General features: G+C 46.6%; 5 protein-coding genes across 5 annotated transcripts; 1 reads left to right on the top strand and 4 right to left on the bottom strand.

The window, feature by feature from the left end:
* The first annotated feature begins 1,026 nt into the window (after positions 1-1,026).
* On the top strand, positions 1,027-7,078 carry LOC123054957 (NEDD8 ultimate buster 1). The gene is made up of 11 exons (XM_044478844.1): positions 1,027-1,477; positions 2,121-2,243; positions 2,324-2,420; positions 2,509-2,544; positions 2,633-2,820; positions 3,174-3,276; positions 3,380-3,561; positions 3,659-3,736; positions 6,126-6,228; positions 6,323-6,359; positions 6,453-7,078. Exons 1-11 carry the CDS (start codon positions 1,125-1,127, stop codon positions 6,893-6,895), a joined length of 1,743 nt encoding a protein of 580 aa, XP_044334779.1. The 5' UTR covers positions 1,027-1,124; the 3' UTR covers positions 6,896-7,078.
* On the bottom strand, positions 4,635-5,360 carry LOC123054959 (uncharacterized). The gene is made up of 2 exons (XM_044478845.1): positions 4,977-5,360; positions 4,635-4,878 (listed from the first exon to the last, which is right to left on the bottom strand). The coding sequence occupies exons 1-2, from the start codon at positions 5,318-5,320 to the stop codon at positions 4,653-4,655; spliced, it is 570 nt and encodes a 189-aa protein (XP_044334780.1). The 5' UTR covers positions 5,321-5,360; the 3' UTR covers positions 4,635-4,652.
* A 697-nt stretch (positions 7,079-7,775) lies between the features above and the next one.
* Positions 7,776-8,977, bottom strand: LOC123054956 (36.4 kDa proline-rich protein). The gene has a single exon (XM_044478843.1). The coding sequence runs from the start codon at positions 8,911-8,913 to the stop codon at positions 8,044-8,046; it is 870 nt and encodes a 289-aa protein (XP_044334778.1). The 5' UTR covers positions 8,914-8,977; the 3' UTR covers positions 7,776-8,043.
* Positions 8,978-14,837: 5,860 nt separating this feature from the next.
* LOC123054955 (putative lipid-binding protein AIR1B) lies at positions 14,838-15,525 on the bottom strand. Its single transcript, XM_044478842.1, has one exon. The coding sequence runs from the start codon at positions 15,449-15,451 to the stop codon at positions 15,059-15,061; it is 393 nt and encodes a 130-aa protein (XP_044334777.1). The 5' UTR covers positions 15,452-15,525; the 3' UTR covers positions 14,838-15,058.
* A 1,160-nt stretch (positions 15,526-16,685) lies between these two features.
* LOC123054954 (haloalkane dehalogenase) lies at positions 16,686-20,760 on the bottom strand. The gene is made up of 11 exons (XM_044478841.1): positions 20,282-20,760; positions 20,114-20,189; positions 19,625-19,710; positions 19,357-19,450; positions 19,198-19,274; positions 18,985-19,112; positions 18,498-18,569; positions 18,199-18,269; positions 17,539-17,614; positions 17,198-17,341; positions 16,686-16,901 (listed from the first exon to the last, which is right to left on the bottom strand). The coding sequence occupies exons 1-11, from the start codon at positions 20,612-20,614 to the stop codon at positions 16,859-16,861; spliced, it is 1,200 nt and encodes a 399-aa protein (XP_044334776.1). The 5' UTR covers positions 20,615-20,760; the 3' UTR covers positions 16,686-16,858.
* Positions 20,761-21,058: the final 298 nt, after the last annotated feature.

Here is a 21,058-nt window from a genome sequence, read left to right as displayed (position 1 = left end):
CCTTTAGTCGATATAACGCACTTTCAATTGGTATCAGAGCAAGGTACTCCCTTGTTCTGTGTGATTTTGGTTTAACCGCCTGGAGTTTTAGTTATGTCGACCGCAGGTATGATCAAGGCCTCTGTTGGGTGTCCTACCTTCGATGAGATGGACTACTCCTACTGGAAGAATAAGATGCGAATGCATCTTGAGGCAATTGATAACGATCTCTGGTATGTTGTGGAAAATGGTGTTCCCTCTGTCATACCTTCTGTGAACGCTGCTGATGTGAAGAGATTCAAGCAACTCGATTCCCAAGCGAAGAACATCATATGTGGCCATCTGAGTAAATGGTAGTATGAAAAAGTGAGTGCTTTGGAAACCACTAAGCTTATCTGGGATAGGCTGTCCAAGGTCAACGAAGGAGTGTCAACACAACGTGACTCTCGAGTTGACGTTCTTCGCAATCTCTTCAACCCCTTCAAAAGACTCGACAATGAAAATGTTCAGCAAACCTTCGATCGCCTCACTGACATCTCAAATGAGCTTCAAGCACTTGGTGCCACTGACATCACCGACCATGAGGTGGTGAAGAAATTGCTGAGATCGCTTGATTCCTCATTTGATACTCTGGCACTGATAATATAAGAACGTGGAGATTACAAGTCACTTGATCCTGCTGATATCCTCGAGAGGCTAAACACTCATGAGTTCCAGCTTGCTAAGAAGAGAGATCTCTATGGTTCGAGCTATGGCAGATCACGTGCCCTGAAGGTCAAGGCTGTCTCTGAATATGAAGATGAAGATTCTGGTAGTAGACTTGGTGATCCTGAAGAACTGAGCCAGGAGCTAGCACTGCTCGTGAAGAAATTTCAGAAATTCTCAAGACATGGTTGCTTTCAGCGATTTTGCACGAATTGTAAACGCGTTTTGCAGGCCGGTGGAATGCAGGGTCTGCTAGAGTTGCTCTTATGGGCCGGCCCTGAATCCTCACGCCGAAGACCCGGAGTCTAACGAGTCCTACATAAAAACCGACTCTCGCTCGTTTTCTGTTCCAATCCCCATCAACAAACCCCAAACCCGCACCAAAATCCCCCACAACTCGCCGAGCCCAAAACCCCAGCCCTCGATCGACCACCCGATCGATGGCGTCCGGCGAGGCCTCGGCGTCGGCGCCCCCGCCGGCGGATCGAATCCGCGTGGTCGGCGCGTGGGCCGGCCCCCTGGAGGTGGAGCTGGGCGCCTGGACGGTGCCGATGCTGCGGGCGGAGGTGGCGCGGCGGGCCGGGGACGTGGAGCCCGACCGCGTCGGCCTCATCTTCGGCGGCCGCGTGCTCAAGGACGACCCCGCCGGCGTCTCGCTGCAGCAGGCCGGCCTCAAGGGCAACGCCAAGGTGCTCTCCACCCTCGCCTCCCCCGATCGTGGCAAGGCCCTCGCCGCCGAGGCCGCCGCCGCCGCGGCCGAGGAGGAGCACTCCAACAAGCTCGTCAGGCTCTGGTGAGGGTCGCTCCGCTCCTCTCTGATCGAATCCCGAGGGGGATTTTGCCCCCCCCCCCCCCCCCTCTGTTTTCGGAGGAAAAAAATCGCAGTCGCCGCGAGCAGGGATCTTCGCTTGGCAGTCTAAAATTATGAGCGCCGATGCCATTGTTTTATTGTACGTATATTATATTAACTGCCGGGACAAAAGATAAGATCGCACTCTCCGCCATTAGGACATTGACTCTTTGTGGCAAGTCAAGGACCCTAGTCAACAGGATGTGTCTCCACATGGCGGAGGCACACATTATTGTCAATTCGATCATAATTTACATCCATAATTAGTTCTGTGTCATGTTATGTAATGTAGAACATGCTAGTAACACAAAGTAGTGTGGAATCAAGTGTTTCTTTCTCAGTGGTAGGAAGAACACAATGGACAGTCTGTATGATTCAGAAACTCACAAATTCAGTAACTGAAGATAATGAGTTGTGGGATAGACCTCCTACTGCTGCATGATTACAGATAGATTGCATGCCTTGATTGAAAGTGTGATGGTGATGATTAGTTGCATGTTTTGTATTGTAGAAAATGTTAGTAGCGCAAAATAGGTGGGAAGCAAATGTTTGTTCCTCAGTAATAGATTACCATAATGTTTTGTAGGGATGCTGCACAAGCATTATCTCAAAGGCATTCAGATGGCTCTCTCCTTGATGAAAACTTCAACATAGCTCTCGAGGACCAGAGCGGACAAAAAGTGATGTTTGGATCTGCAGATGATATGAAGTAATATACATTGAACCTTCTGTTCAGTTGTTTTCTCATATAGTTTGCACTATTCAGCTCATCGTGTGTGCTATCTCTAGGGCTTTGAAGATGGCTCTAATGCTTCATCAAAAGGCAAAAGTTCTTATCAAGAAGAACATGTATAAGGAGGCACTGGATGTTTTGATGATGTCCGAGGTATACTGCCTTACGTGATTGTTTTTGCCCTACTGAGCATGTCGGTTAAATAGCTGTATAATGACTGACCCATCTGTTGTGTTGCCAGGAAGCCTTCGCTCTTTGTGACAATAAACTCATTGAGGTAACTTGAATCGTGAGAAGAATTATCTGTTACCTCTGTCAAATAGAGTGCTGAAGTATTTTACTTACACTCCATTCATATTCTGCAGAGAGTTGATAATGTGCCAATGCTTCAACTGGATATAGTCTGGTGCTATTTCATGCTTCGTGATGTATCACGCTTAGAAGTTGCAGGGGCTCGCCTAAACAAGGCTAGGGTAGGATTTGAACTCTCACACGGTAAAGATTCCACGCGCTTCAGATTACTCCAGGCAGCCCGTCATGCAGATCTGGCTCTGTAAGACTCTTACCATCCTTTTTCTACTATCATTTTTCTATCTCTTTTTTACTATACAGTTGTTTGGAGAGAGTGGGTATTTTCATTGTGTAGATAACTAATTGATGCATTTAGAAAGAAAGAAGAGCTGAAAAGTAGAGGATCACCCGTTCATAGTGTAATCAACTAGTGGTACCCACAATGTGGCACTATGGATGTTGCATGCACACCTCTAATTTGATCTTTGTTGGATTTTTGTTAAGAAAAAGTTGAAGGATATTAGTGGTGGCTCTCCCAAGAGTGAGACCTGTTAAGCATTCTAGCTTTAACTAACATTGTTTCCTGATGTATCAAAACTGCTGCCTATGTAACAGCTATGTAAGGCTGGAGCTCTTGGAAGGAGTGGTAGCATATTATAATGGTAATACTGAAAAGGCACGTGGCTCTCTCAGTTCTGCACAATCTAAATATATGCAGGTAAATTCTGTTTGTTGTCAGTTTTAGTATCTTATTTTGTACTTCCCTGACCTTAGTACCATATCAGTGCTGCTACTAAGTGAGTAAATGCATGTTGACTTAGCTGCAAGTACCAGATGAAGCTATAGCAATGTTAACGGATATGGGCTATGACGCACGAGCATCAAAAAGAGCCCTAAAGATGACTGGCTATGATATTCAATCTTCTGTTGATCTCTTATGTGAGGAGCGTGAAAAGAAAATTCGTAGAAGGGAGCAGGACATCGAGACACAGAGAGAGATAATGTAACCTTCACATTGAGATGCTTACTTTCCCTTCTATGTATCATTCTCCTTTTCCTTTTTTGCTGACTTATGCACATTTTGTTTGGCGTTATCCTAGGGAACAAAGGAGATATGGTAAAACTCCCATGAACAAGGCAGTTGATATGCAGAAGTTGAAAGGCTTGACTACTATCGGGTAAGAGTGTTTTGGTCTTATATTATACGAATCACATGTATTTGAGAAATAGATGTTGATTTTATCATGAAATCCCCATAGTCCTACGTTTGAGGATCAGATGCCTAACGACCAATCTGGCTTTATTGCACCATGCTTTTGCATCAATGCTTGTCACTGGGCTCTTTGCCACTTCTAGCGAACTATGCTTGTTATGGGTTGAAAGTCCAAACAAGAGGCTCTCAGTCAGTTAGTACTATGTAAAATAACAAAATAGATTGTTTTAAGTAGGCCACCAAAATCGCAAGCACCAAGCAGGCCCTAAAAACTCAAAACTTTTTTACCAGATTGTCAAGAAAGTGTAGTTGAAAATCTACGTGTTGTTCAGTTGAAATAAATATTTATTAGGGAACAATGTTAGTGATGAAAGGCAATGAAATTCGTTCATTTCGTTCGTGCGGAATGATTTTCTTAGTTATCGTAAGTTTTGCCATGTCGTTCATGTTCCATTGTATCCAATGTGAAATGTTCTATGGAGAGCGGATTTTCTGCACCTGGATGCACCGAGTATGCACCTGATGATTTGAGTTGAATCAAAAGGGACACTTTAGTTGTGAAAAAAAATGAATTTCATTGTTGGTGCACGATGTTGGAACAGGTGAAACCTGCCAATTTTGGGCAACACATATTGTCAATTTGTATACTGAAGAAAATGAAATGAACTAACTTAATCTTTTGGTGTGGACCCGACTGAGTATGACGACGATAGCATAATATGTTGCGCAGCATGGTTATCTAGCCATAGTAAAATATGGCTATTCAGCTAGTTTACACAGAAGGTCTGGCTCCCATCTGCTAGATAAATTAATTCACTAGCCACCATGTATTCAAAAGACAATATGGCAGTCATATACCACCATGAGCGAGCAGAGTCCGGTCACCGGGGGATAAGCTTGGCGATAGCGAGAGTGATATTGCAGAGCTGGTCGACCTCGGTGTTGCGCGCCATGAGGATGCTCTGGTGTTCTGGTGAGTCCTGGCACCCCTTCTGGCACAGCTTCACCTCTGCCTGGCCTGCAGATACCAGCACCTGCGACTCGTCGTATGCCCCCATGTCCAGCGCGATTGTCGCGTCTGCCAGCTGCTCCACGGCTGCCTCATACCTGCATGCATATATATGATCGATAGAGCATGCAATCCATGATTCATCGTTAAAGTTGCCTTTGGTGATTGCACATGTACGTCAGAGCTAGCTGCTTACCGCTCCCCACAGTCCTCGAGGCATTGTTGCAGCTGCGCTGTTTTATTGAAGTTGTCATCTTCATCGATGTTCGTGAGGTATGTGGCTGTCTCGGACGCGTTCTTCTGGACAGCCAGGATGGCCGCCCTGGTCAGGCCCACAGCATCAGCCGTCAAGGAGGACCGGTCCGGGGAGAGCGTCGCCATGCAGAGGTCGTAGAGCTTGGCGGTCTGCTTGCAGGCGTCCTCGATGGATAACGACCCGGTGGTCGACGGCGCCACGGCAGGGGAACCAGTAGATTGGGGCAATGCGATGGCGAGGAGGAAGGGGAGGATGAAACCTATGGCTGCGTAGAAGGATGCCATTGGGAGGTTTGGTTTGCGCGCTTGCGATGTTGCTCAAGTTAGACGGGACGCCATGCAAGGTCCTCCTTATATGGTAATGCGTTTGCCTAAATAAAGACAGGTTAACAGAAAGTGCCTGCGTCGTGTGCATTTTTAGGGGTTATTCTTTACGGTGGAGAGGAAAAGCATGGACCTCCTTATTACGAGGAGAGCCAATGCGAATATTGGCAGTTGTGTCACAGAGTGCGCGTGACAGAGAGTCAGACACATAGCGTGACAGAGAGTCAGACACATAGAGGTAGCAAAAGATAGCATTTTCAGCTGGTTAACCTTTTTATGAGAAACAAGAACAGAAGTAAACAACAACTATAAATGTAAACAGTTTGTCTTTTTTGTCTAGCACATAAATAGATAGTTTTATTTTTGCACCAACACTTGCAGATTCGAACTACATCCAACAATGTACATGTATATAAGTTTTGTCAGAACTTCTCAAAACATGGAAGTGGGCATTCTCACCAGTGTGTGCTGCATGCTCAAATGCACTGATGCATTTTCGTTTATATAAAGCAATATTGGAAGATTATGTTTTATGAAGCAATATAGGATTTATTTTTTGGGTCCCATTTTTTATATCTTTTTTTAACTGGGAATCGAAATCTTAGATGGATCTAAAGGTTATTTAGATTTCACACATCTATTCCTAGCAGCCATACAATGATTTAGACGTGTCTTTAGTTGTCTTGTGGAGAAAGTGTATTATAGGAAACTTCATGCTGATACTTGACCTGTTTCTGTTTGTAACCGATCAGTTTTAATTTTGCAGGTTTGAGAAGTACCTTGCTGCAGAAGCACTCCGCATAAATGAAAATGATGCTGAGAAAGCATTAGATCTTTTGACAAATCCTGAACTGAACTGTGCCCTACAAGTAGGTGTTATTTGCCTCCTTTTTCTTACTCCTATCCTATCAAGATGCTCTGCAGTTGTTAACACTTCCTTTTGTTCTGTCATTTCCACTCTAGAGTAAAATTCAGTCAAGGAGGAAACGACCACTTCATGGTATGTATGGGTTTAACACATTCGTCATTACTCTTCTATAAATCGTCTCGTCGCAGATGAAATAGACTTACACCCCCTTCTACGTCTTGCCAGTCTTGGGTGCAGGACCATTGGGAGCCGGGGCTGCTGCTCCTTTGGCTGCCGCAGCGGCGGGTAACGCCCCACCACAGATCCCAGATCTAAACGCTGCCGAGGGCGACAATCAGGAGCAGCTTGCGAACAACGAAGAAGAAGCTGCGAACAACGAGGCAGAAGCTTTGCCCAACGATGCAGAAGCTGGGGCCAATGAAGAAGCTGTGAACCAAGACCAAGACATGGGCGATGAAGCGGAGGAGGAGGATTTGATCGAGGAAGAAGCGGGCGCGAGTCACGCGCAAGGTCCGGTCAGGGACGTGGCGATGGAGAACGAGCTCGCCAACGAGCTGACGGGCGATGCCCTGGATGACTATGACATCGACGTCGCCAATGAAGGGCAGGCCATCGCGGAGTACCTGAGCCTTCTGGAGTCTGCTGCTGCTGCTGCTTCTAGCTCTTGATGTGCAGAGATATAGGTATCTTAAAAGCTTCAGGTGGAAGGAGAATAGCCTCAGCCCGGGAGTTGGTTTACTTGGTAGGGTTCGATCTGTACATATGATATGAATATGGTGCTACCTTTTGTGAGCTACGTGACACGTTGAAACCTTTTACCGTCGTGCCGAAGCAATTAATTTATGGACCGCGTCTCACTATATTACGAGTTCCTTTTCTTCTGTAAATCTTGGTTACATATTGAAAAGTCTTCGTAGATGGTTTTATAGGGATAAATACCACCGCATATTTTTCATTTAAAATACTGCTAGCTGCTCAATAGGTTTACTGCACCACGTCCTCTGTTGTAACCGTTTTTGTAGCACGTCTTCTGTTAATAGCAAATCCGTGGATATTAATAGCAAACAGCGCATGTGCTAAAAATCCATGAATTTGTTTTTTTTTTTCTTTCTGTGTAGCTCACATCTTAAATTACTCCTACTCCCTCCATTCTTAAATATATCTCTTTTTAGAGATTCCAATAAGGGACTATATATGGATGTATATAGACATATTTTAGAGTGTATTTTCACTCATTTTGCTTCGTATGTAGTTCTTTATTAATAAAATCTTTAAAAAAGACTTATATTTAGGAACGAAGGGAGTATATGATAGTGAAAATTTACATACATGGAGCACATCCATATGTACATGTAGATTATTTCTTTCCGATTTTTTCAAATATCAGGCTCCATGGAGGTTGGAGGCTAGAGCCCATGGAGTTTGGAGGCTTGGAGCCCAAGCTCCAAAATGAATCACCTTTTGAAATCATAGTGCAACCATGGGTAGAAATCGCCACTTTTTGAATTTGAAATCAGTAGAAAAATGAAGTTCTTGTTCAAGGGAGCATTGCAGACGAGAATGGAATTACATCACCAGGATAAATAGTTCGAGGTTGGTACACAATACAATTACACCTTCCATAGGAACCGGATATACAAATCTTACAAGATGAATATCAAACGGAAAGATGATAATAATAGTAATAATAATAAAATAAATGTAGTAGTACTAAATGAACAAACAAGAAGCGAGTGGCTTCATCGACCGAACAACAACCTTGATTTCAAACTTGCGGCTTAAATTATACGCGTCGGATGTGGAATGGACGGACGGATCAGGCGCAGGTGTAGCCCGGGGGCACGGCGCAGCCGCAGTCGTTGACGAGCAGCTGGAGGGCGAGCGGCACGTAGAGGGCGAGGTTGAGCACCTTGGCCTTGATGGCGGTGCAGAGGCACGCCGCGGCGGTGAGCCCGGCGATGCCCTCCACGAGCGGGCAGCACTTGACGCTGGCGTCGCCGATGTGCAGCTCGTTGCCGAGCAGGTCCAGGCACACGCCCAGCTTCAGCGTGTCGATCGGGCACGTGTCGGAGGAGGGCGTGGGGCTCGGCGTGGGCGTCGGGGGAGTCGGCGCCGGGGTTGGGGGAGACGGGGTGGGGGTCGGGGGCGAGGGAGGGCACGCCTTGCGTCCGCCGTGGCGGCTCTTGGGGGACGGGGAGCCGCCGATGATGGGAGCCACGACGCCGATGACGGGAGTGACAACTCCCCCGACGGCGGGGACGCCGCCAACCACGCCGCCTACGGTGCCGACGATAGGAGAGACCATGCCACCGACGGCAGGGACGGCGCCGCCTACGACCGGCGTGACTTTGCCGACGACACCGCCAACGGTAGGGACCATGCCGCCGACGACCGGGGTGACCTTGCCGACAACACCGCCGACGGTAGGGACGGCGCCGCCGGCGACTGGGGTGACTTTGCCGACGACACCGCCGACGACCGGGGCGGCGCCGCCGATGATCGGAGTGACGGTGCCAACGACACCGCCGATGGCCGGGGGTATGCTGACGCCGCCGGCCGAGGGCGTGCCGCTCGACGGGGTGCCGCTGCCGCACCCGGAGGCGGGGGAGCACGCGAGCACGACGGTGGGCGAGGAGAGCGCGAGCATGGCGAGCACCAGCAGCGCGGAGATCTTCGTGGACTCCATTGCAGGCAGCTACCTCCGATCGACCGAGTCCGTGTTACGTGGGGTGCTGCTGTGCCTGTGTCTCCGGTCTAGAGCATGCTTTTATAGGCGCCCGCGCGTGACGGGTGCCGGGCGTGGGGCACGCACGGGAATTATTGCAGCGCGCGCGATGCCATTGGTGTGCGGTGGCAATGGCATGCAGTGCGGATGGCTGGCGGAGCCAACCCAACCGGCCGACTGCCGGACCGGTCACGTGGAGGCGCAGCGGCGGTGGGGGGTGGGTGATCGCCAGTGCAGCTGGCCGGCTTGGCGGGTTGCCGAAGCGGCCAAAAGAGGCGCGGCCGGCGTGTGATTCGCGCTTGTCCGCGCCCGCCCTCGCGCTGCATGATTGCGTTGCGGCCTAGCTGAGCTAGCGTGATGCGCCTTCTGAGCTACGTAACGTACCTAGTTGCTTCCATGGTTGGGCCTAGAACTAGGGCTGGATATGTGTTGTGTACGTGTAATCGATAGGTACCCGTGTCGTGTGTTCTGTCTGTGTTCGTCTTCCTCGCGCGCTGGGTTCAGTTTCAGACCTTCGTTCAGTTGAACACTTGAACCTGCACTTTCAGGAGCTCAGCAAGAAGAGTGCAGAAACGATGGGTGGAATTGAAGTTTCTGGTTTTGTGGCAGTGGAATTCAGGAGCTATGAGCAGTTCATGCACAGCATATGTTCGTTCATTTCAACTTCACAAGCTGCACTTTCAGCTATGGGCAGTTCAGGACTTCAGGTACGTATTCTGAGATGCCTTGCTTACATGCATGCAGAGTGGCCGAGCTGGCCAGTTGGGTGTCCATGTCTGCTTCACAGTAAGAGAGCTGTGTCCCTTCAGTGTCATGTTTGGAGGTGTCCGGCCAGTACTCCAATCATCTCGACCTCTTAGCTAGCGGATACTGACTGAGCGAAGACCCCCTCAGCATCTGCCGGGAAGGGAAGAGAGCTCGATCCCAATGCCTCGATCTCGATCGATCGGTTCAGCATTGCAATTGCATTTTGCATGCATGTGAGCGTCGACACTTCCTGAAGCAAGCGAGCAATCAATCAAACAACACCTACCTTTTGCATCGATCTTGCTCGCCAAGCCCGGCTAAAATGTTCCATCGGGCAGTCTAGTCTAGTCACACACATCTCATCTCATGCTACTAACCTACATCCACACACGCATACCGACCGGCGCGCAGAGGCCAGCCAGCACATGACATCGAGGTCGTGCATGCTCATGTGACGGGGACGTACGTGGCCGCGCTCACCAGACAGGATCGAGCGAGGCCAGTTCAGCGCGATGGGACGTACGCGGGTCGCCTCGTGATTCATCCTCTTCCACCCGATCGACCGGCGCCAGGATCGACGTGCCTGGCTGACACCGCCGCCGTGTTTGGCCGCACGCATCGTTTCGGCAACCAGGCCGGCCCTAGCTAGCTAGCCAGCAAGCGAAGTTTGTGGCGAGTGGCATGGGCGGGTATTTGGTCGCATGTGTATCCGGAGAGAGACGGGCCGGGCAGAGATCTCGTGTAGCTGTCTTCATGGGATTGAGTAATCATATGACATGTGTGAGAGATTAATTACCCCATGGTTATTTCTGCATGCTTGACATTTCATCGAACAGGTTTTGCGCGTCGGCGTGCGTACACACACAAGTCGCAGCTAGCCACGGCGCCGCAGAGGTACCGGCCTACGGGTTGAGGAGAGGATGGAGGAACGGCGAGGAGGTCGTGGAGCGTCCCGGACGGAAATGCGCCGTTGGCGGTGTGGCCACGCTGTTCGGACATGGCCGGAGTGAGCTTGAGCTGCTACAGCATTTCATCGAACATGTGCTGTGCGCTGCGTACTCAAGGATGAGCCGTGGACTTCCCTGCCGCTGGTGGCAACATGGGCGTCAAATGGAGGAAGATGATAACCGAAGGCGAGTCGAAGGCTAGAAGCACGTAACGCTGCATCGTCTCAGCCTAGCCCTAGAGAAACCTGCTTGTACTCCGTGGATTTCCTGTAAACAACTGAACAACACAATATCTTTTACCTGTATTGCAGACGGAAAAATATGATCATTTGCATGAGGAACACATAAACTAGTCCGAAGTACTCATCCTGCCTCGTACGCCCATGGTCATGTGTTTGCCAGACCTGACTGAAGCCAAAATTTTGATATATTTATGCATATGAAATTCTTACGACAAGAGATTCAGAAACAGACCAACCCCGATACATTTTTTTAACACGTTTAAATTGTAAGTATAATTTTAATCATCGTATTTGAAATCAATCTTGGTAACATTTCGTACGTGTGCCAAACATTTAATTGTTTCAAATGAAATATTTACAAAAATAATGTTCCTGTCATTTTTATCTAATTTCATTTATCTTTGTGACACCGAAAAACTATTTGTTCATTTTTGTGAATTGTTTCAGTGACATTTCATTGTTTCAAAAAAAGTATGAAATGTATTTCATAAATAACCACACAAACTTCAATAATTTTAGTCATATTTCAATCAATTAAGAAACATTTCATAGTTATCATACAAATTTCAATTGTGTCAGTCACACTTCAATCAAATTCATAAACATCTCATGCACCCGGTAAATATTTCTTTGTTTAAAAAAAGTATCAATATATTTCAGAAGCATATAAATATGCACACAAATCTCAATTGTTGAAGTCGTATTTCAGCCAATTTCATTGTACATGTACTAAACATTACTAAATATTTTGATTATTTCATAAGTATATGTTAGGTTACGTGTGTTGGCAATGAGGAGACTCCACTGCATAGAGGTTCCATTAGAAACCCAATAATATATATCTCTCTAAGAAAGTTTCACCAGGCCATGCACGTAACATTTTAATCACGGTATTTTAAATCAATGTTGGTAACATTTCATATGTGTGCCAAAACATTTTGATTGCTTCAAATGAAATGTTTACAAGATAATGTTCCTATCATGTTTAGCTAACTTCATTTATCTTTGTGACACTGAAAAACAATTTGTTCATTTTTATGAATTGTTTCAGTGACATTTAATCGTTTCATTTTTTTGAAATGTATTTCATAAATAACAACACAAACTTCAATAATTTTAGTTGTATTTCAACCAATTTTAGAATCATTTCACGGATATCACAAAATTTTCAATTGTGTCAATCATACTTCAATCAAATTCAGAAACATCTCATGCACGTACTAAATATTTCTTTTGTTTAAGAAATTATCAATATAATTCAAAAACTTGTAAATATGCACACAAATCTCAATTGTTGAAGTCATATTTCCGTCAATTTCATTATACACGTACTAAATATTTAATTGTTTCATAAGTATGTTAGGTACGTGCATTGGCAATGAGGAGACTCCACTACATAGCGGCTCCACTAGAAATGAGTTCCCACTGCTGAAAAAATGGCCGTTGCCGTGTTTCTTTATGTTTGCTGAGAGCTGAACTCGGCAAACTCTCTGCCGAGTGGGAATCGACTTTCACTGAGTTTTTCAGGCACTTGGGAAATATAAAAATTGCGGTAGTGCCCCCCACCCACTCCCTCTCTCAAAAAAACTCTCACCAAGTACAAGCCTTTGACCAGGCCATGCACGTAACCAAACAGTGTCACAATGCAACGTTTACAAGCCAACGAAGATTATCTTTCGGCCTGAACGCATGTCCACCGGCCCGATGCCCCCACTGGAACTGTACAGAGCAGCATGAATAACGAGATAACACGAGGTGTGGTCTACGTGAAGAATCCGGCACTCGAAAAAGAAAGAAGACCCCAACCAAATTTGATACTGTTACTCCGATCCACACTAATTAGCGTGTACTCCCTCTATTTCAGAATATAGTTCGCCCGCGCTTCCCGAGGTTCAACTTTGACCATAAATTTAACCAACGAGACCGACTGCGGCGGGAGAAAAATTATATAATAAAAACTTCTTTTGAATACGAATTCACTGGTATAACTTTTGCTCCCGCCATAGTCGGTCTCGTTAGTTAAATTTATGGTCAAAGTTGAAGCACGAGAATAAATGAAGCACTATATTTTGAAACGGAGGGAGTATCTCGCAGGTTCCATATATAACGTGTAAACTTTCCGATTAATCGGCGCCACAGCTCTCCTGTACCATGTACACAGGCGCCGGGGCCAGCGGTCATGGGCGTTTCCTGCCACACCCACACTTCCAATTTGCCTCGAGTAGTACGCAAGTTCGGTGCTCCGTCACATCAAAACGAACCGGTGAAAGATGGACCGACGGGGTCCAGGATCATGGGGATCAAGGTACGAACGACCTGATGCATGTGATGGGCATCCTGTTTCTCCCCCTCATCGGATGCCTTGCAACGACCACGGATCGCAAGCTTTGTACTCCATCCGTCCCGCAATGTACCGCACGTCATTGTTTACAAATTTGACCACTAATCTTTGTGAAAGTGTACGAGTTTAGCATGTACAAATGGTATGGTTCTTTTTTTTTGCGGGGAAAAAAGGGGAATTCATTAATTAAGTGGCAGTTAATTAAATGGTATGGTTCTACCTAGCTTGTAAATACTTTTTCATCGTATGTATCATCCCAATTTTGTAAGCATTCTACATGTGAGATTTGTAGTAAAAAAATTGTAGTCAAAGTAATGAACTAGGGGGACAGTGAAAAATCAAATGTGCCATATATTTCGGGACGGGGGGAATATACATCATCATTCTTGTATAAAATTTGGTGGGGTGAGACTTACGTATATGAATATGGTGGCGAAAAAATTTGGTCTTTCAAATCTCAAAATCAGGTAAATTTTGTCCAAACCAGATTTTGACCATGTTGACCGGGTTTGACCGCCTCGTCACCTGTGCCAGATGAACAGTAAATTCAAAACAAATAGTGAACAAATTCAAAAATAAAATCTAAACTTTTTTGGCATCCAATATGCCCGGGTGCGCAAGGAGCGTACACACTTTCGTGGTGTTTGGACACTCAAGGAGCTCGTGGCAAGATAAAAAACAACTGTAAATATGCTCTAGGTGAACAATGAATTAAAAAATAGATAATTATTTTTAAAAGAATATGTTTCTTCTTTTACGTTCAAGATGATTGGGTTCGCAAGGTGCACGCAAATTTTCTTCATGTTTGGACATTCGAGGAGCTCGTGAAAAAAAAACAAATTTGGCTCACAAAAAAATAGCAAAAAATTGTTTTTTATACTGATAGAGATCCTCAGATAATTTGCAAAACTTTGTACGCACCTAGCGCAACCAAGCATCTTGGTTGCCACAAAATTTCCAAATTTTAAAAATGTTTTGCTATTTCTTTTTTTGAATTTACTGTTCAACTAGAGTAGATTTATATTTTACTTTTGGCACGAGCTTCTCAATTGTCCGAACGCCACAAAAATTTGTACGCACCTTTCCGTACTTGAGCATATTGGAAGCTAAAAAAATTTCAAATGTGCTTTGATTATTTTAAATTTACTGTTCATGAAGCACAAACTATGTGGCGGTCAAACCCGGTCAAAGATGGTCTGGTTTTGGACGAAGCTTAGCCGGTTTTGAGACTCGAGGGACCAAGTGTTTACGAAATTCTTTTGAAGGACTAAATCTATACTTCTAGGGAATTTGAGGGACAAAAACATACTCAGTATGTCCCATAATGCAATACGTTTTTTGACACTACACCCCTGCCCATTTTGTGGTGACAATGGTGGGTGGGTAAAGAAAAGATGGTCGTACCAACACAAACGACCGGCAAGCTTTACTGTCTTCAAATGAGAGCAAGCCTACTCTAGTATTGTAGTTGTTGGCAGTTTTTTCTACAAACTTGGTCAAATTTTGCACAGTTTGACTTGAGCCAAAAGTTATATGTCTTCCTTTTGAGAATGGAGGGAGTATTACTCAAACAAAGTCAAGTAAAGAAATTGTAGTATCTCCTTCGTATCAAGCAAAGAAATTAACTTGGCATTGATTCATGTATAGTCCATGCAAAACATGTCATTGCATTTGCATACACTGGGAACTAGGAAGCAAAATGTTTACAGTAAAAATTAAAAAAAAATGTTTACAGTAGAAGTCAATGAAACTGAGCTATCTTTTCGCTTCGACACACAGACAGCGCTGCATGAATGCATGGGCGCTCGCTTACACCAAACGAAACAATGTCACACGCACTTGAAGCCGTCGGGGATGTCCGTCTTGCAGGCGCTGGCGAGGAGCTCGACGCCGACGGACCACTCGGCGGAGACGAGGCCGAGCACGCCCTCCTTGGCGGCGACGCAGAGGCACGCGGCCGCCTCCGCCGCGGCGAGCCCGCCCACGAGCTGGCAGCACTCGCTCCCGAGCTGCGCGCCGGCCTGCGCGTCAGCGAGGCCGAGCACCGCCGCGCACGCGTCGAACTTGACGGCCTCCCACGGGCAGAACGGGTCGGCCGGGACGCCCTTGGTCCACAGCACCCTACGTGGTGCGCCGCCGGCCGTGGGTAACGCGGCGGAGGAGAGCGTCGCCGCGGCGAGGAGGAGCGCGAGGACCGACGGGGTGGTGCCGAGGCGGGCCATTCTTGCGCGCTAGCTAGCTGTAGCTTGATTTGGAGCCGTTGCCACGCGTGTGTTACGTGCATTTTTATACTGGCAGCATTGCCACCATATTGCAGCAGATCGCGGGTGTGCCGTGAAAAAGTAAAGCGAGATGCACACACGATTCCGCAATTCCCGATTGATTTACTTTTACGGTGTGCATGCGTGTGTTCGAAATTGCACGATGCTGCGTTCGAGGCTGTGTTAGATTTGGACATTGCATGATGTGTGACTGGCAAGGATGACACGGCACGATGGCAGCTCCGGCTGGCCGGCCGGTGGTCCATGCATGGCCGCGTCCCGGGCGATGGTACGTACGTGAGCCAACCAGCGAATGCTGCCGTATGGGGTATGGGCATTTTCTCCATGAATGCGCTGCGTACGTACGTTGGGAGCTCATGTGACGATGGGATGGCTTCGTCGAAGGGAACAAGGCAGACACAGGGAGACGGCGGGGCCGCATGCATGCATGCATGCCGCCAATGGCGCCAGGGTCGCCTTTGGTCAGGATCTCCTCCACACAGCAGCGCAGATCTGTAGTTTTTGTGTGGAGCAGGCAAGGGCAGAAGAGTTCCGATCGATAGGGATACGATCTGTTCGTCCATGGCTCCTTGCGTGCCATGCCCGCCCATGTGCTAGGCCAGCAGCTGGTGATAGCTCCAGCGGCAGGCGCTACGACCAAGGTCAGTCCATGTCCATGACAGTAAGCAACAGCAGCAGAGGGCAGCTGCTCACACCAGCCCCCTGGTCCACCTTCCAGACACCTAGCCTGCCAAGTTCAACGAGCGACCCTCGGCCGGGGTCTGTTCACGGCGCTGGCTAGTGGCTACACGGGCAACCGGCCGCCGGCCTCACAAGCACATCTACTATCTCCTCGCCCAGGAGATCCGGATATTCGTATTTCCGTTATTCTTTCACGCACATACACTCAATCTTATGAACACACGGCACACCCTATCTCTATGAGCACCCCACAAAATGCCATAGATTGCGACCACCGGTGCTAAGTCTAGGACTTGAACTCTGATGGACTGGTTCCACAACAAGTAACCTAACCATCAAGCTACACTTAGTTTGCTGTATTTACGTTATTCAGTCAATGGAAAGAGGTTATACCCGGTCCAAAAAAAGAAGAAAAAAAACTCCTCGCCAGGAGGCTCGAGCTAACCAACCAATGCCAAAATGCAGTTTCTGACACAGATGAGGGCAATGTCGGTTCAAGTGAATAACCGCACTACTGGGTAACTGAAGATCATGCCGTCGTATACATACATTTACTCGCACACATATTGTGCATCTGAACTGTACAATTTTATATATGACGTACGTATATACCAACTGATCAACCACATCTTTAACCTTGTATGATGACCTCCGTCAATGAATAGACTAATACAGGAAGGAATTCAGGGCCGCCACCACCTTCTCTGGCCTGCATAGCACGAACCGCGTCAGTGATCAGCACAACCATACAATCTAGTATAACGCGTCTAGATTAGACTAGACTGAATGTTAGCACACAGTGTATGGTACCCATGTATTGTGATTTTCAGAAACTGGGTAATAATCTACATGAATAATACTCGTGGCGCGGGTGCATCCTTTTGCACCGGGATGGTTTTGTTGTTTCCGTTCCGAAAAAGAAGTACATGAATACTGTAATAAGGTGCAGGTGGAGGAGCAGGACACAAATCGACAGAATTTACTCTGCCACACAGAAGCAATTACCAGTCCTCTTGCGGCATGTGACCAGCTCCTTCGATGGGCTTCAGTTTCACCACTGATGGATTGTTTTTCTTGAACTCCTCGGCTATTGAGAGCGGTAGGTACTTGTCCGACTCCCCCCATGCCAGCAATATTGGTTTGTCCCAGCTGCAGCAAATTGCCCAGAAGATGGTTTCAGCACAGGAGAAACGTTCGATAAGTAATTTGCCTGTCTGATAGTAATATTGGGTGCATGTGTTAAGACTTCAGAATGACTAGTGAGTGACACTAGAGCTTACTACACCAAGCCTTGCGTAGAGACACAGCCTGTCTGTTTTAATTAATTGTTTTGAGGATAAGTCTACCTGTTGGATGAAAATCCAGCCGAAATTCTGCTTAATACATCTTGAAAATTGGCCTTCCTCGCAGCTTCAAGCAATGCTACAAAAACAAAAGAAATACAAGAGTGAGATGTTAAGGTTGCCAAACAAGTCAGAACTAGTAATTTGGAAGTCTAACCAATTTTATTCAAGAAAAATGGCAAGCCAACCGAAACATTATAATATAATCAGTGTAGCATTTTCCATCGAGTGGGGTTCTATTTGATTTTTTTCCAATGAATGAAAGCACATATGCAATTGCGCGAAACAAAAATGCATAGGCAAAGAGGAAAGTACTTGGATAAGATAGTCCCGAAGAGCGAAAGTATGACTACTACCTTTCCTTGGATAAGATAGCTTTCCAGATAGCAGGATAGTTAGTCAATATGCATAGATATATCGTGAAGACAATTTCACGAGGGGAAGGCATGAGTATATATAATTATGACTTATGACGATGCATGGGTTCAGGTCATTTAAAGTTACCAAAGCATGTTAAATAATGGGTGGTATCCCATGTAAAACTTGTATTCCTTTTGTTAGCAAAACTAGATTCTCTGGTTTGGTAATTTAAATTTCTTTTCATGCCTAGAGACAATAGAAAATGAACGTAATAAAACCAGCAGACTGCGAGTAAGGACAAACCAAATCCAGGTGCACCACTTGATAGATATGGCAATCTGTATACGTCGGCCTTCTCTGACTTCAGCACGTACCTGTCAAACAAAATGGGGTTCAAATGCAAATTTCTCACCTGGAGGTACTGATGGTACACTGCTACAGAGGTACTGATGGTATGAACACAAAATAGCATCATTTGGAGAATAAACGGAAGTTGTTCTCTTGTTTCAGGCAGCATGCACTTCCGCAGGAAACAAAGAGTGCTAGTGCTAACAAAACTGGCATGGTATAATAAACAGAGTTTCTGCGACAAGGATACATACGGGCTACCTGCTTCAATGAATCTCTCAGCCAGGATAGCATTTTGGCAGGTAAATTCGCCCACAAGTGGAAACCTGCATTAAAAAAGATTCCCTCAGTTCACATACATAAGTATAAACTTACCGGCAAGAAAAGAATATTAACTAAAATATTAGTGAAAAATAAGAAAAATTTAGGTGAAATAAACATCTATAACACCACCAGCTTGCCAAAAATATATTTTGGATTGAAAAGCGAAACCACTGGGCGCAATAAATATCATCACACTGTACGCAAAATAAGACCCAATAGATGAAAAAGTTCTGTTAAAAAACAAAAAAGATATGGCAGCAATAGAGCATATGTGTGTGTTCCAAGTCAATTTAGTTGTCGATTTGAGCTGTTTAAATGTTTGGACTCATAGTTTTGAAATCTACCGAAGCACGCTGGTTGAATTTACAACATAGAACAACTAGAATTAAGGAACAAAGAGAAGCATAAGTAGCTGACCTGAGCTGCTTAAAGACTCCAGGCACTGGGGAAGAAACAGTAAGTGGGCTGTTAAGGATTGCTACCTTAAGAAGTTTGTTCGAGTTCTTCAATGCCCATGTCAGACCATAAGAACCTACAAGAAATCCCTACAAAGAAATGAATGAAATGATTCAGACAGTCCATATGAGAACTTCCATGGCAAGGATTTTCCGAAATCTTCCAAATATGTACCTGGACAACTAAGAAGAATGGTTCAGTGATATTTAGAGTAACAAGAAGTTCATCAAATGCCTTGTGGAACTCCTCTTCTACAAATGGTAGAACATACATGCGTCTTTGGTTAGTTTTATAGACATATTTGTACCAGGAATTCCACAGACATTTCATCACCTTTGAAATCGAATCCATATCCAGGCTGTGGCATCTCACTGAACCCAAATCCTATCCAGTCAGGCGCAAAGCAATGGTAGCCAGCATCTGCCATCTAGTAAGATCAATAGCTGCTTAGAGGCTGGAATGGTTGGTTGCACCAAAAACATGCAGCTATCTTTATAAGTGACCAGTTCAAATATTATTAATGTTGTTTTTAAGCAAGGCAAAATAAGAAGGGCTAGTTGTTTCATACTAAGGTATGGAATACGTGGTCAATGAAGCTAACCTGAGCCATAACCGTGCGATAACTAAATGACTGAGTTGGAGCACCGTGAAGAAACATAATAGTCCCACGCCGTGAATCAGGAGAACCTACAATCGCATTGCGAATTGTATGAAAACTAACCATTACACGAGGATTGTGTTTACAGAACATGGAACAAATATTCTGATGATCCTTATATACTGAAGAACAGAACGCAGCACACACAAAACCTGAAACATCAATTTTATAGCAGCAGCAACAAGCTTTGTTTTCGTGTTTATTATCAAAAGTGAGGATACATCATATATAAATTGCAACAAAAAAGTCAACACTTGTTTCGAGAGAGTTTCAGTTCCCCAAAGGTCTGCCACACTTTTTCATAAATAAAAAATGTGGTTTTATTCTTGCAAACCAATTGGCATTCACAGTTGCACACTACGTACCCCCGTCAAACACAATGTTACCGCATGAAAGTCATCTCAGCAGCCCGAAGATGAAGAAGCAAATTACCTGTTTGCCTCACGAACCATCGAAACTCCCCAGATCTCACGCTCTTGCCGTACTCCCTCCCTTTGTCCTCCGTCCTCTGCACGCAACAATGTATGTAGGATCAGTCATCAGCAGCTAAAACGCACAGCCAGAAGGTTCAACCAAGAGGAATGGGCAGGTCGGCATTACGTAGAGCATCTGGCCGACATTGCCGTCCTGGGCGGGCGACGCTGGCAGCTGGATGGCGCTGCGGCTGGACGGGTTGTCCGTCACGAACCCGAACGGGTTGAACGCCGGATCTCCTTCCTCCTCCCCCGCTTCCGCCTTCTCGTCCTTGCTGCCGCTGCTCGCCGCGACTATCGCGCGCACGCCTCTCCGTCGCGTCCAGCCGCTCCGTGGGTCGCGCGAGGAGGGGAAGGCGACGGTGCTGCGCCTGGAGGCGGCGGGGACGGAACTGGGAGCGGGCAGGAGGGAGAGTGGAGAGGAGGCGGAGGCAGAGGTGGAGCAGGGGCAGCCGGACATGGCGGCGGCGGCGGCGGTGGCTGCTGCCTGGATCGGCGGGGGTGCCAGCGGCTGGTGGTGGAGTCCGGCGGGCAGAATGTGGCCGCGAGGCGAAATGCTTCGGTTGGCTCAGCGGCGCCGCGGCCCGCGAGCCACGGGAGCGAAGATTCTCCGGATTACCGTGGGCCCGCCTGTCGGTAGGGACCGCCCCTCCATTTCTTTTTCAAATCATAAAAATCTGACGTCAGCGTGTGCTGTCCGAACGACTGCGAGAATCTTGATGCACTGGGCCTTTCCTCTCAACCGCTCAATATCCAGCACCAATTTCCCAGTCTACGACCACCAAACTAGTGAAAAATAGTAACGCTATTTTGAACAAGAGGGCGCCCCTACGCGTCCGCCGGGCGGATGTGTTAGAAACATCCGCCGCCCGGAGAGCCGTTGGATTAGACACCTGACAGCCGT

The sequence above is a fragment of the Triticum aestivum genome, chromosome 2D (genome assembly GCF_018294505.1).
Source record: "Triticum aestivum cultivar Chinese Spring chromosome 2D, IWGSC CS RefSeq v2.1, whole genome shotgun sequence".
Lineage (NCBI taxonomy): Eukaryota > Viridiplantae > Streptophyta > Magnoliopsida > Poales > Poaceae > Triticum > Triticum aestivum.
This window is presented reverse-complemented; position numbering and strand designations above follow the sequence as displayed.